Here is a 15658-nt window from a genome sequence, read left to right as displayed (position 1 = left end):
TTCAACCAAAATATTTAAAGCGCTTTATGACAAAAATACCTCAAATAAATAGCCTAATTCATCTAAAGTCAACTTTTCCTGAGGGAGCTAAAACCTTAGTTCCTGAATAATTTCAAAATTTATAAACGGACAATTTGAAAAAAGTTTGTTAAATCATGTCAGTAACCGAAGTACTGACTACAGAGCTGATGATACCTTTGGGACTGATATTTTACTAGCAGAGTTATCGACCCAGTGATGTAAAATATTGAAAACAACACGTTGAATAATTATATGCGTCCGAAGCGCTTTTCTGGATTTACTTTCATCAGGAACGCTCAAAGCATGACAGCTTTAAAATCACTTTAAAACGGAAAAGTTCTCAAAAGAGTAATTGTTGTTAACAGTTTAAGGAGTAAAGATCGAGAATTAGTAATATTTGTAAAACGAAATTGTCTCTTGGACTTAATAATCAGTTCCTTGCATGATTGAAAAAAAAATCAAATCAATTTATTGAGTTTACAATGAGAAAAAGTGTGTTGTCGGAATTGTATTAGACGCTGGTTTAACATAATTTAAGAATGTAGAATTTATAAAGAATCAAATTATGACACGTTACTACCAGAACTACAGGACTTGAAAACATTATTGACAGAACAGCTCATTGGAGATAATTCTGATTTAATTGTTTTTAATTTCATTACATAAAGTAATCGCTAAAGTCATTATGGTTTATTTCATTGAAATTTAATGACAACACAATTTAACGTGATATTGGAATGTAATGCAAAAACAAGAGCAAGTTAAAGGATGTGTCAAATTAAAACAAATACAATTCAAAATTAAATTTAGATTAGCGAACAAAGTTGATAGTTTAAGAGAAGCTGCTTGTTCTTTTTCTCATATGATTTAATCTGTCTTTTCATATGATCTTACGTTTTTAACAATATAGTTCATTATGTCATCCTATTTCACTCCTGCTACAAAGCAACGTTATGACTTGTATGAATACTGCTTAAGTTTTGCCCGTCCACATTTGCATTTAATAAGCAATTGTTAGTCATAAAATCTACACATGTCATCAATAGTTTTAGACTGCTGTATACCCTGTGATTAGTATTTTAAATGTTCTGATAAATGTTGGATAGAAACTTATTTTTTAACATGCAATATACATATATTTTCAAGAGTACGTAAAATTTGGCAAACTAAGAATAATCCACATATAGATAACATACTGTCAACAATTGTGCTTGGGTATAAATGTCGAGCAATATCTCAATGTACAAGTTGTTTTCTTCTTATTTAGATCGCCTATGTGATTTATCACAATGGGATTTATTCACGAAAAAGGTGAATTGTTTTGTTAAGACCGAATTATTACGACCACTTAAATTAAGATTAAATGATTTGTAACCGGATGGAATTACATTTGTATTATGAATCTTTTCGAAAATCTGAACGCTGTGATTACTTCTGATCATTAATCAGGGTGGTAAAAAAGTAGAATTGCTTGATTTCATCAATATTTACCGTGTTGCGCAAAATTAAATTATGTAAGACAGCAGTGAAAAGTCCTTCATTTGTTGACATTGATTCCTGCTATTTATAATTTCTCACCATTTTTAATTATCTTTTATAATTAAAAGGGAAGTAGAAAAATATCCTTATCCATCATTCTGATGTGTAAAGAAGGTGGCACAAACCATCTAGTGCTGTACTTCCTTTTAACCATAAGACTAAAAGTGGCAAGAAGTAAAAACTAAATATATACTGTTCTGATTTACTACTGTCATTTATCTCATTTTACTTTTTATTTGTCTTATTCGCGTTGCGTGTTTTAGTCAATTATAGCTTTTAACAGCATGAAATATTACATTATATCATCGCTGTACTTAAACAATGAGAATCAAATATTAGCAGTCAAGCACAATTATGTTTTATTATGCAACTTTAAATTAATGACTATTAGTGTAGAAAAATGAGATTCTTATGTGTAGTTAACGTCCTTAAAAATGCATTAACTTTAAATAATGTAAAAGACCAATTGACAAAATAACAAAGATAAAAATAGATACTTGTGTTTCCTACCTACCAATGGAGATACTATTTCCGATACTCAGATAAACATTAAAACGTATTAATCAATAACATAGAGACACCTCTACTATTATATCGTTGGTTCTCTGTATGGTTTGTTTATATGTCGCAATTTTAATGGGATGGAGTTTATTACTTGCCAAACTAATTAAAAGTACCCACACTGTGGTGACTTACTTCATTTCTTTATGTTAAGACTAGCTTATGATATTAATAGACATGTATTTCAAAATTGTTTAAAGAAGTTGCTAGCTGTTGTGATGTTAAAACATTTAAAAATTATACAAAACAATGTTAACGGATCACTTTTAGAGACAATAATTTCAGAATCCTACCAGTTTCATGTTACATACATGCACCACCTATTGTGTGCCCCTGGTGTGTATAACCTCAACAGTGTATTATATTATGTTCAATGCCTCAATATAGCATGTAAAGGCGTATTAATAAAGGCAACAAGAATATACTCCTGTTCAAAACTCATAAATCCATGGACAAAAAACAAAATCGGGGTAACAAACTAAAACCGAGGGAAACGCATTAAATATAAGAGGAGAACAACGACATAACACTAAAATGTAACACACACAGCAACGGACCGAGCATCAAACAAAATCCCACGAAAATAACAAATATAACATCAATACCAAATACATGAATTTGGGATAGACAAGTACCGTTACACGTCTTATCGCAATATGAATTTACACAAAAAAATAAGAGAAAATCAACAACTCAACGTTAAAATGTAATACACACAGAAACGAACTTTAATATAACAATAGCCATATTCCTGACTTGGTACAGGGCATTTTTTAAGGAAAAAATGGTAGGTTGAACCTGGTTTTGTGGCATGCCAAACCTCGCACTTTTATTGCCATGTTAAATATAACATCAAAATGACAACACAACACCACAGGACTATAATATAAATAAATTGGAGAACACAATTGACAAAGAATCACAGGAACAACAATTCTGAACAAGAACCTTCAATTGCATCATGTGCATCGGATCGACTCAGAAACATATAACTCAAACCTTTAGCATTTACATCGTATTATCTGCGTTTAGTTTTTTTTATAGTGATATAAGATCGAATAACAAATACCGAACAATTACATTGTATGACTTCTTGTTCATTGCCTCAATATAGAAACATGTGATTGTGGTGATTATAACATCAACCCTTCACAATAACATTGTGACATTCAATGTTCTTTAACACAATTTAGTTTCAATGTGCTGCTCGGGCGCATATCATCAACCCAAACAGTTACATTGTATTTATTTTAAAACAGTAACACCTAATGCATGTGATCTAACAAGTTATAATGATTGTAAAGAATTGTATGTTGACACACAATGGGACATAATCACCAATAGGCTTTGTATAGATCTTAATAACTCTTCACAGTGCTGTTAGTATTAAACGTCAATATTTGTTGTCAGGGTTGATTCCATATTTCCGGATGAGAAGTATATATTCTTATCTTTGGCATTTCAGAGACGAAATTTCAATAATGCATTCGTTGAGCTAATAAACAACAAATAAAATAGTTATTTGGTATCTGACAATTGTAATTTAAGAATGTTAACAAGTTCTGTAAAGACATTTCTCCAGAGAAATATAAATTGTCAGACTTGACATGTCGTGCTCAAATGAATCCAAGGGTTAATAATGAACCCATCAAACTGGTTATTACAGGATTGTGTTTGTTTATATATAGTACAGAGCAACAGTTTTTTTTGTATCTCTATACATGGAGCAGCATTTAATTTTTTATATCGATAAATGTAAATTGTTGAAGTTTTGATGTTTTTTGTCCTCTGGTATCATTTACTGTTTAGTCCGTTTTTTTTATGATAAGTGACTCTGTACTTATACATCCCGTCATTGTGTTTTTGTTCGATGATTATTTTGTATTCTTGGCTCTCATTATTGGCTATGTGCTTAATGACTTAATGTTTAATCATTTATGTGTTTCTTTTATACATATGACGTGGTTCTGTACTTATACAGTACATTACGTTATTGTGGCATTATGCAATTGTATATTTTCGTGTTCTTGTTTTTCATTTTTGCTGAAATGCTTTTTATATATGTCTGTTTGTGCTTTTTCGTTACATATTTGTTTATTTTCATAGTAATTAAGATTATATCAAAATGTCGACAAAAAAATCGAAACGGAAAGTCCCTAATCAAATGGCTAAATCAAAAGCTCAACACTTTAAACGAACGGATAACAAGTAATATATTCCTGACTTGGAACAAGCATTTTCTAATGTAGATTATATTATAGTATTATAGCAAGTCACACCACTCACTTGTATAACAGTCGCATCAAGTTACATTATAATGACAAAGATGCGTAAACCAAATTTTTTTAGATATAATATAGGTAAAAATGACAAAAAGGGAATTAATAACCATGGTTGTATACCCGCGGATTAGTAACCAAGATTGATGAAATAGTCCACGACCCGGAGGGGATTAGAAACCAAGGTTTTTGACATAATTGAAGCCCTGAAGATAAATACCTAAGGTTTATGACTTGAAGGGAAGTAATAACCAAGGATTAGAATATAGCATGATACGAGCGGGATTCGAAGACATGCCCATTGACACTGTGATCGACCCGAAGGACATAAGTAGCCATACTTGTTGACATTTTACACGACCTCAGGAATTGAATAGTTTTGCGTGAGTTATATTCTCAAAAATACATTATCAAAGTACTGTCTAAGGAGAAAATTCATATAATATCCCAAGAAATCTATCATAATATGCCTGCCAGCTATCTGTAATTCAAAGGCAGTTAAGGGGAAATAATGCTCGTTAATCACTTTATAAACGTTTTTGTTAATTGATTTGTCACATCATGATGTGGAACTTTCCGTTTTGAGTTTTCCGAGGAGTTCTGCACTTTTGGAATTTTAATTTTTATATAACGCCATCATGAGTTTGGTAAACGTTATGGAATATCTATGTATCAGATGACCAAATTCCTCTTTTCATCGATTATGACAATCACTTCGTAGCAGGATATGCTTATCTTTCTCTCTTTCTTTGTTGCTTTGGTACGTGTTGCTTAGTATTGAGTTACTTTTATTTTGAAGTCTTTTGTAGAATATTGGGTATTTTTCGTCGTTTATTTAACTTTTGTCATGGTGTTGTTGGTTTCTGCCCGACCTTTTTTAGTGTGTCTCTTTTTCTTAATACAGTTCATAACACAATATTGATTTGCAAGTCAGAGTCATAAACATGTAATATAGATTATTACTATAAGTGATGAAATTTCATTTCATGTAATTAAATAGGAATGTCATTAATGGCAATAAAGTAACTTTGCCTTCCTTATTAACTTCGTAGTTTTGTTTACTTCCGCCACAAATACTAATCCAGCTATCTGCTTGGACACCATCCTCGGGTTCACTAACACTTAAACCAACAAACATTTCAGGGACAGGATAATAACAAATAATAGAGTAAAATGAGGTAAAGCTTGTCTATTTCCTTTGATCAAATCTTTAACTTTACTATTGATGACTTCGTGTAAACCTTTTTCAATTTTCTCAATTGCAGCAGTGTTTTGTTTTATATTCTGTTGAATCCAATATAACCCTATCAAGACATTTACTATTTTGTCACCACGTCATATGTATACACAATTTGACAGTAGTGCTGCAGTGCAGTATCTTTGAAGTATACCCAAATATTTTATTTTAAGATATTTTAGTGAGATAAAACACCATTTAAAAGTACATTTTAATTATATAACGCAACAATGAAACAATTTGACAAATACCAACGATACTTGTTCATTTAATTATTGCTTTGACACGATAAAGGCCTATTAAGCCTTGGAGATCATTATACAACAAATCATTCTATCAAGCCACTCACTACTGGTTCTACATGTTTTAGTTTTATGCAGCAAGTATCATCATGTATACTATTGTAAAGGTTATGATAGATTTATCACTTCAGATCTACTTGTACTATACGTAAATATACTAAATAACTGTAGTTATTCAGCTCATTATCAGTAATATATTGGGAATTGTATCATATGACTTCTAAAGTTTTCCTACACATTTATACCCTCGAGCTCTCAAAAAGCTTGCCTCCATTTCAAGTTATGTTATTACTGAGTTCGGATTGTCTTTTGTTTAATGATATAGTCTTTCCTAATAACTCTTGATACCAATTAAGGCATTATGTCGCGTCCTTTCATGTCTGTAAACCGTGACAGAACTGGACAAAACATGGCAAGGCACGTCCCTGTTACAGCCAGTACAAAACTCCAGCCTATAGAGCAATCGTAAGCCTGATACATGACGGACTTAGATCCACAGTATTGTCTTATAAACGATGATCCAAATCCTAGTGGGTAAATAAATAATCCTGCAATCATTACCAGAACTGAAATATAAGAAATATGTCACCCATAAGCAAATTTATAAGAAAGTTGGTGATAAATTAAAAACCAATTGAAGGTCTTTCCACTAATAAGAATCTATTTTGATATGAAAATATTAAAATTCAGTTGAATATGTCAGTTCCTCTGGCTAAATGATATATAAATATGAATTTCAAGAAAAGGTCAAAATCTAGAACGTCCAATTAACCTATGACCTTGACCTCAATTTCAAGGTCATAAACCAAGGATTCCAAATTAAAAGACCCTAGGTCTGTATTATGTATGGTTCATGAGTAATATCACTTTACGCATAATTCTAAATATAACAGGGGCAAAAATCCCATTTATTCTCTTCACACCCTCCCAATCAAAATTTATAAGTTACGACATGTCGCAACTAACAATTTAGTAAAAGTAATTTGTTAAAATCTTATAAGGTTAATGAAAAAGAGTGAAAATAAGCCAAAATCATTTTCATTTTTTGGGACCAATGACCTCAAATCAAAAGATCCTAGGCTTCTATCACTAATGGTTTTCCAGTAACAAATTTATTTCATTTATTTCATTACAAAAGGGGAAATAACTCTCATATGGAGTCTTCGTAAAGCTTCGGTGAAAATAAAACGTAACATCCTGAGGATATAAAGAGCAATTTGGAAAAATAAATTTGTCGCTTTCTTTTACGGTTGCGGAGGAGATCTGATAACAAGAAAAACAGGGTTTGGGGAGATAACTCTTACAAAGAAAAGTGTTCGGTTAAACAGGGTCAGTTCCAAAAGCGTATAGACTGAATGATATCATATACAAAAAACAAAGCGACATCTTTTGAAACATTTTTACACCGCAAGAAAAAAATTAGGCGGAAAAAAAATAAAAATAATCAGAATAAATTCAATAGGTCTTTCCACAAGAACGGTGGAAAGACCTAAAAATATAAATTTGACTATTTTATCACAGACATAAGCATACAGTTTGTTTACTCGTGGTCGGGTTGTTTTTAAATTTTCGTTATTTCTAGACTGATTTCTCCAATTTCAAATAGGCGTTATTGGGTTAGTTTTATTTCTTGTACATTTGTTGTTGTTTTCTTGCTTTCGTTTCTATTCTTTTGAGTTGTTTCTTTGTTGAGGTTAATTGTGAATGCCCTTATATATTTCAATTTTTTTTTATATTTCAACTATTTCAGCCCTTTTATTCAAACCAATTCAAACAAACAAAAATACATTTTCTTAAACACTTCACCCCCTTCCAATCCAATTATTATGACTTATAAGCTATTGTACCGACTCAATGTGTTTTAATCCAAATGATAGAGTCTATGCGCAATTAGTCAATATATAGGAATCAAACTTTGCTGCATGTATCTTGCGTAACCTTTATTTCGATTTCTATTGGATAAATGTGTTCAACAAAGTCACATGTATCTGGGGTATCATTTACTTCGAGTTTTATTACATAGATGTGTTAAACAACTAGATGTGTTCAACAACGTCACTTGTATCTGGGGTATCCATTATTTCGAGTTCTATAGGATAGATGCGTTCAACAAGTCCCATGTATCTGGGGTATTCTTTATTTCAAGTTATATTGGATAGATGCGTTCAACAAGTCACACGTGTCTGTGGTATTCTTTATTTCAAGTTCTATTGGATAGATGCGTTCAACAAAGTCATATGTGTCTGGGGTATTCTTTATTTCAAGTTCTATTGGATAGATGCGTTCAACAAGTCACACGTGTCTGGGGTATTCTTTATTTCAAGTTCTATTGGATAGATGCGTTCAACAAAGTCATATGTGTCTGGGGTATTCTTTATTTCAAGTTCTATTGAATAGATGCGTTCAACAAGTCACATGTATCTGGGGTATTCTTTATTTCAAGTTCTATTGGAAAGATGCGTTCAACAAGTGACACGTGTCTGGGGTATTCTTTATTTCAAGTTCTATTGGATAGATGCGTTCAACAAGTCACATGTATCTGGGGTGTTCATTATTTCAAGTTCCATTGGATAGATGCGTTCAACAAAGTCACTAAGTTTGGTCGTCATCTTTTTAGCAGATAGTAAAGTTCAAGATAATAATATTGACACATTTATCTTCTTTACTATTTGATGTTCATGCAATTTGTAGAAGAAAATAAATCATGAAAACTATATTCTGATAACTTATAACAAGCTTTGCCAGTAAAACGTTATATGTGTGATACAAGAACTAAAACTAAACATCTTGTGAATACTGACAAGGGTAACACTATTCAAACGTTATTGATCAGCGATCGTTAGATCATTACTGATGAGAGCGAAACAACTGCAATTGAATGATGCAGTATGTATGTTTTGGGGTTTTGTTCACATTACTGCCAATCTATGTTTCAAGGTTTTGAGTGTCAAACTGTATTTGTTTTTCGTTTTTGTTTGTTTTTGTGTATTTGTTTTAGGTTTTTTTTTGTTTATTTTAACAAATAATCTGTAGTAACCCAGACAAAATTTGAAATGTACTGTTTGAAACATTTTATCTTTTAACGATAAAAATCAACTATCTTATAAACTATTTGTCAAGATGGATATCAGAATATTATTAATTACTGGTTGTGCAGGGCATGCATGTCTGGAATTTGTTTCTATCAAGCGGCTCACAAATAGAACTTCAGAATAGGTATTGTCTTGTTTGCGTTACATGATTATATAAATCTAGATTACATAGTACTGAGAGTATTGATCTTACTTTCTGAGTGTTACCGACCAAAATTCAAAGACTGAAATTTAAAGCGAGTGTTTTGGCTTTACTTGTTTTTCGATTCCTTACTATATATGTTTTTTAAAGCATTTCAAACGATACAGTAACGGCCTAAGTCATAACGATCTCAGAAAAGTCATAAATTATAACTAGCTTGTATTCGTCCGGTGGATTTACTTTATGGCGATAAATTAAACTTTTATCCCTTTGCTGACTATAATCAACTTTATGAACTGTGTAATAACGTTATTTTATTTCTTTACGTGCTTCAAATTCAATTGCTAATTACAATTGATAGAGCTCATTATATATTTCTAAGGTCACCAATTATTCAAATTCATATAGTACAGGCTATTTTAAATAAAATAAATAGATTCTTGTAAAAACGCTGTAATGACATTGATTAACCAATAGATTTATGTTGTAGTAATGGAAAGTGGAATATAATAGAAAATATCCATAAACCAAACAAAACAATGCAACATTCACTTATGTTATGAAATCTTCTTCACTGTCAAGTATTAAAGCATTCCATTAAAACTCAGTGAACTGATCATACACACAAACGTTGGATTTTAAAATGAAGAAGAGACAGAATGACCCCAAAAGGTTTAATCTGTTTAAATGTTCATCTTCGATCTCAAATCGCCGTAATATAGCGTTTCTTTCGTGAAACTAAAACTAAAAAAAAAACTAAAACAAATTGCTTCGTTCTGCTGACTGAAGTTGTTCAGGTTGCAAACCTACAAACCTCAAATACTCAATCAGCGCCTTCTTTTCATACACAACGCCATTGAGTGTAAAACAAACAGATGATAAGGAAATAATTATTGTTCATTTAAATTAAGTGCAATTTTCTCGTGAAAGAGATATAATCATATTTCATCTTTGTTTCATATCTTCAGAGTCATGTTGAGAAAATGCTTATCATATATTTTTTCTTAAGTTTGAAAATTTCAAGACATTGTTAATCTATCTAATATAAATTTACCTGACACGTTATTGTGTCATAAATCATCTTCCTCACGTGGAATAGTGTCAGTTAGAATCTACTCACTTATAAAATGTAAAATAACAAAAATACTGAACTCGGAGGAAAAATCAAATGGAAAGTTCCTAATCAAATGGCAAAAACAAAGGATAACACAGATCAAACAAAAAGACAACAACTGTCATATTCCTGACTTGGTAAAGGCATTTCCTAAAATAGAGAATGGTGGGATTAAATCTTGTTTTATAGCGCTAAACCTCTCACTCTTATGACATTCACATCAAATTCCGTTATTTTTACAACGATGCGTGAACAAAACAGACATTATCGATAAAATAGTTAAAATATGGTTAAAGCAGTCACTGTGTTACAATTTCAAAACAAACAAATATAAATAAAAAACACAAAAAGCATCTTTCAAATAAAAAAAAATACATTCCTTGTTTCGTGTGTTGCGAACGTCACATAAACGAAATTCCGTCGTTCAATGTCTATACAAAACGATTATAATTTCACATGAAGAATGATGGTATGCAGGATTATGAAATCAAAAGTTATGTTAGTATTGATAACAGAAACAGACCGTGATTAAACCTTATCCAGCAGTTCTTAAAAATGTTTAAAAACCAATACAAGATATATTAGTCAGAATCTTCCTCACCTGGAAACTGGCTAATTAAGTAACTATCGCATGTTTATAAATGATGTCAGTAGTTTCTACCGTACGTTTAAACTAATTGTGTCATAAGTTTCTACCGCGTGTTTAAAATTGTGTCACTAGGTTTCTACCACACGTCTATATTGTGTCAGTGAGTATCTACCTCAAGTGTAAAGTATTTCAGCAAAGTATCTTCTTTACGTACATAGTACGTGTGTATATTAAATTACTCTCTATTTATTGTGTTTATTTAAAAGCCAATAAGTTAGATTATTTCATATGTTACTCGTTATTCTACAATAATCGTAATACGAAACCGGTATGTATTTATGTTTTTGCATTTCCAATTAATCAAATGGTACAATTCTACAACACTCCGCCATAAAAACCTCCCCTTGGCACTGAGTACACATACAACACATTATGTTTATGTTAAGAGATATTTAAGTAAATGTTGTTACAGTTAAGTAACAATTACAAAAAAAAAACAAAAACGTAGGGAACTTGTTTTAGAATTATTTTCTGTAAACGATATCTAAAAAAAAATAGGTATTTCACATTAATGAATTTGCTATCACATGCGGTGTGTTATACATCTTCTAGAATTTTTTTACCCTTGGAATCCGATAAACTATATAAATATTGACATGTTTATAAAATATTAAATGGCAGTTATTTGACCTTGTTAAGGTTGACCGATGTTTCTATGATTTTCTCCTTAATTTCCCTCTAAAGCAGAATTCATATAATAAATCATTGTTTTGGGTTATGTTTACTAATTGTTTGTCATGTGTTATTACAACGATATAATGTAACTGGTACCACTTGGCGAAATGCGCATCTGTTGCAAGAAAATTTGTACCGTTAATTTTATTGAATAGTCTGACAGGCATGTTTGACTTCAATGTGTAAATATTAAAGCACTGCCATCCGTGTTATCATTAAAAACGAATAATTTACCAATTTTCATCGTTGGAAGGTTGGTGACTAAAAAGTAGCTTGCTTTTAAATTCAAATACAGTTGTGTTGGTTCTTTTTTTTTTAAGCAACTGCTTTTAGGAAAATGCTACTTCCACTGTTTCGTATGACAACTTAATGTAACAGAACAACTTCAGATCAGAAATACCTGCAATCAGTTGGTTCACTTGTAGAAACGCACCTACCAGTAACCGTTCTTGCAACCTTGATGTTATGAACTGGACATTGCTGTTTGTTGTGCAGTGAAATCTGTTTGTTAGCTTCTGTGTCATCAGTTTGTTTCATTGGTAATAATACCATATTTTTTTTTTTTTATATATAACCTGCTGTATATGTTATCAAAGGTACCAGAATTATAATTTAGTACGTCAGACGCGCGTTTCGTCTACATAAGACTCATCAGTGACGCTCATAACACAATATTTGTAAAGCCAAACAGGTAAATAATTGAAGAGCATAGAGGTCCAAAATTCCAAAAAAATTTGCCAAATACGGCTAAGGTAATCTATGCCTGGGATAAGAAAATCCTTACTTTTCCAAAAATTCAAAGTATTGTAAACAGATAATTTATAAAAATGACCACATTATTGATATTCATGTCAACACAAAAGTGTTAACTACTCGGCTTGTGATACCCTCGGGGACGAAACGTCCACCAGCAGTCGCATCGACCCAGTGTTGTAAGAGTTATCAAAGGACCAGAATTATGAAAACTTACCAGCCATATGACTATTAATTTTAACTGACAACTTACCTGCTACAAACTGTACATATCCTGCCATCACTGTAACAGTCCTAATAACATCACATGGTATACACGATGTACAGACAGCTAAGAATGCTCCGCATGAAAGTAGAACACATCCTGCTCCATATAAAACACAGGCCGCCTGCCATGCTCCAGACGGCAAGTTCCCCAAATTGAAATATCCTCCATAAAACTCACATTCCTGTTTTAAGCTTCCTCCGGGAAATACTGTTCTTGATAAACATAAACTTATCATTCCAAACGTTTCCAACAAATTGGAACCAACAAGCCACACAGGCTGAACGAATGCATACGTAGTTAAACCTGAAACCAGAACTGACAGGAATGCCCAGATTATTAGAACGGGTGATATCATGTCCTTAGTAAGATCATCGTTGGATTGTTATATCATCGAACAATTATTCAATAGTCTAGAAAATAAAATAAGCAATTATCACATCACTTATAAAGTATAATAAGCAATCATCACATTGTCTATACAGTGTATTTAGAAAGCAGTTGTCTGAATACACATATCAAATGTATGTACAATCTTAGAACGTTAATATGCCATTTTTGTACAAACAAATCGCACTTGTCCAATTACTTTACATTATAACAGTATTTGTTTTAAATTTTTCATCCTTTTATAATATCGTCTTTTTAACAAGGAGTAATTGCAGTTTTACTTCTCGTGAATTGTTTTATAGTCACGCGTCATTGTTGAATTGATTAAACAAACAAAGTATAAAAACAAAGCAAAGTGTCGATTACCCAATCATCCCACGTGGTCGATTCCCCAATCATTCCACGTGGTGATTCCCCAATCATACCACTTTGTCATTCCCAATTCATACCACGTGACGATTCCCCCAATCATTATAAAGATCAATCTAATTGTTGCATTTTTCTCAATAATCTAGCTGTTGATTCACAGTATATGTAGTCTGTGTTCGATTATCAACGAGGAATAGATGATAGCAATAATGGAATCTAAAGTGAGGATCGCTCTTTCAGGCTCATGTTTTCTATTTGAAATACAGAGACATCGTATAAAGTAGGGATTATTAACGAATGGTAAATGTTTTACTTTTGCATGAAAATGTGATTATCTAGTTTGGTAATTCAGCAATCTGATTGACAGATTGAGTTATAATGGAGATAGATGGCATGATATGCTTTAAAACACGATTATTCTGGTACAAAGCGAAGTTTGTGTAATCAGGCAACCTTAAATAAAAGTTCGATAAAGTCTCCCAGTGATTGTTTAGACGGCATGGCTCTGAAAATAGAGAATGTGATCTTTCTAGCGACAAATGTCTAGCAATCTAAAGTTTGACGCGACGTGTTTTAAATGATTGTCTGTAATTTCATTGTGACCATATATCGAACTCTTGGTCAATCTGAGTATTTTCCTTTTTATGATGTATTGCAATGTATTGTGGTATTTTTTGTGTATATATTATATAGATAGTAGTCTAACATGTAATACTATCATATTTTTATATGACTTATCAATAAATACTTCCCAAATTTAATCGTAGAAATATTATTAACGGTTAACTCAAAACAATTAACAGATATTACAACTCATTTTGTAAAGACAAAAGGCGTTTCCATATGGTATATATATATATGTGTATGTTGGCTGGTCAAAATCTATTTAATATCCTATAATGAATGCGACTTTGAATTTCACTGCACATTGAACTGCGAATGTAATAGTTATTAAAGGTATAATTTGATATGCCAGACGCGAGTTTAAAAAAACAAACCAAGTATAAGGTTGAAGAGCAATGAGGACTCAAATGCAAAAAAAAACTTTCATAAATGACTGTACCTTATTCTTGATTCTAGTATCTTGTCAGTATTTATTTATTTATATATTTATCTGAACATTAATTGAATTAAATAAGCTGCAATCAGTTATAACACTTTCTAGTCAGTTATTTGTACTAATGCTCCAAAATCAACAAAACAAAATCCTAGATTTCATGTTTCGAATATGTGATTGGTTGAATTCAAAGTTTAGCTAATCAATATATTATTTTATGTATGCAATAATTCGGTGGTCTTCAACTCTAATTGATATAGCTTGATCTCATTGGGTAATGTAGGTTGTAGATTCAAACCGAGGCCGGGTAAAACCGCAAACTTTTAAACTGATATTTACTGTTTCTCAGATAAGTACGCAGCATCAAGAGAAATATTGATAAATACAGTCAGAATATTGTGTCCGGATAGGTTGACATGTCTATCTTCGAATTGTAACCTTGTAATCTAACACACGCTTAAAGGTCAACACAGACTGTCGGTCTATTAATGGTCAAAACAGCTGTAATTATATATAAGAAGATGTGGTATGAGTGCCATTAAGACAACCTTCCAGCCAAGTCACAATTTGTAAAAGTAATGTTCATATTGCATTAACACATTTTTCGTCCTGAGTTAAATTTAATTTGCTGGTGGACACAAACTTCACATCCATCCATTATCATCATTTAGTGCGCGCCTGTAATGGCCAATAACATACTAGTTATCTTCGGCGTTTTCTACAATTTGACATTATGGGCTTATTTTACTACAATTTGATTTGACTCTAGGACTTTTCCATTGAAGCCTTTTATTATGTGTGATTTGATTTAAATAGACAGCCCTTCACATACGGTATTGTAAATTAGAGTTAGTTTGCACATTGAAGTGCTAAATAAATTGACTTTGATAATTTCCACCTATATTCAGCAGGATAATTAAACGTCCCTGGGGGAATACAATTACTACCTATAAACAGTAATTGCATTTACATGAATAGCAGTAAAATATTCAACAAGTTTCCCAGAGGTCTTCTATCTACAAGTAATTCTTTATCAGTATTGATTGCCGCATTGATGAAGTTTCTTGTTGACATCTGTAGAGGAAATTTGATTTGTCTAGAGATCTGTAAATCTACAATCATGTTAATTCAACTATATACATATAAACTTGTCTGTAAGACCTATATACATATAAACCGTAATACACTCTATAATTATTGGATCTCCTCTTGT

General features: G+C 31.7%; 1 protein-coding gene across 1 annotated transcript; it reads right to left on the bottom strand.

Moving 5' to 3' along the window:
- Positions 1-6078: 6078 nt before the first annotated feature.
- Positions 6079-13429, bottom strand: LOC134681571 (LHFPL tetraspan subfamily member 2a protein-like). The gene is made up of 2 exons (XM_063541219.1): positions 12618-13429; positions 6079-6505 (listed from the first exon to the last, which is right to left on the bottom strand). Exons 1-2 carry the CDS (start codon positions 12985-12987, stop codon positions 6291-6293), a joined length of 585 nt encoding a protein of 194 aa, XP_063397289.1. The 5' UTR covers positions 12988-13429; the 3' UTR covers positions 6079-6290.
- Positions 13430-15658: the final 2229 nt, after the last annotated feature.

Source organism: Mytilus trossulus, chromosome 8 (genome assembly GCF_036588685.1).
Source record: "Mytilus trossulus isolate FHL-02 chromosome 8, PNRI_Mtr1.1.1.hap1, whole genome shotgun sequence".
Taxonomy (NCBI): domain Eukaryota; kingdom Metazoa; phylum Mollusca; class Bivalvia; order Mytilida; family Mytilidae; genus Mytilus; species Mytilus trossulus.
The sequence above is the reverse complement of the archived record's forward strand: the minus strand, read 5'-3'. Positions and strand labels throughout refer to the sequence as shown.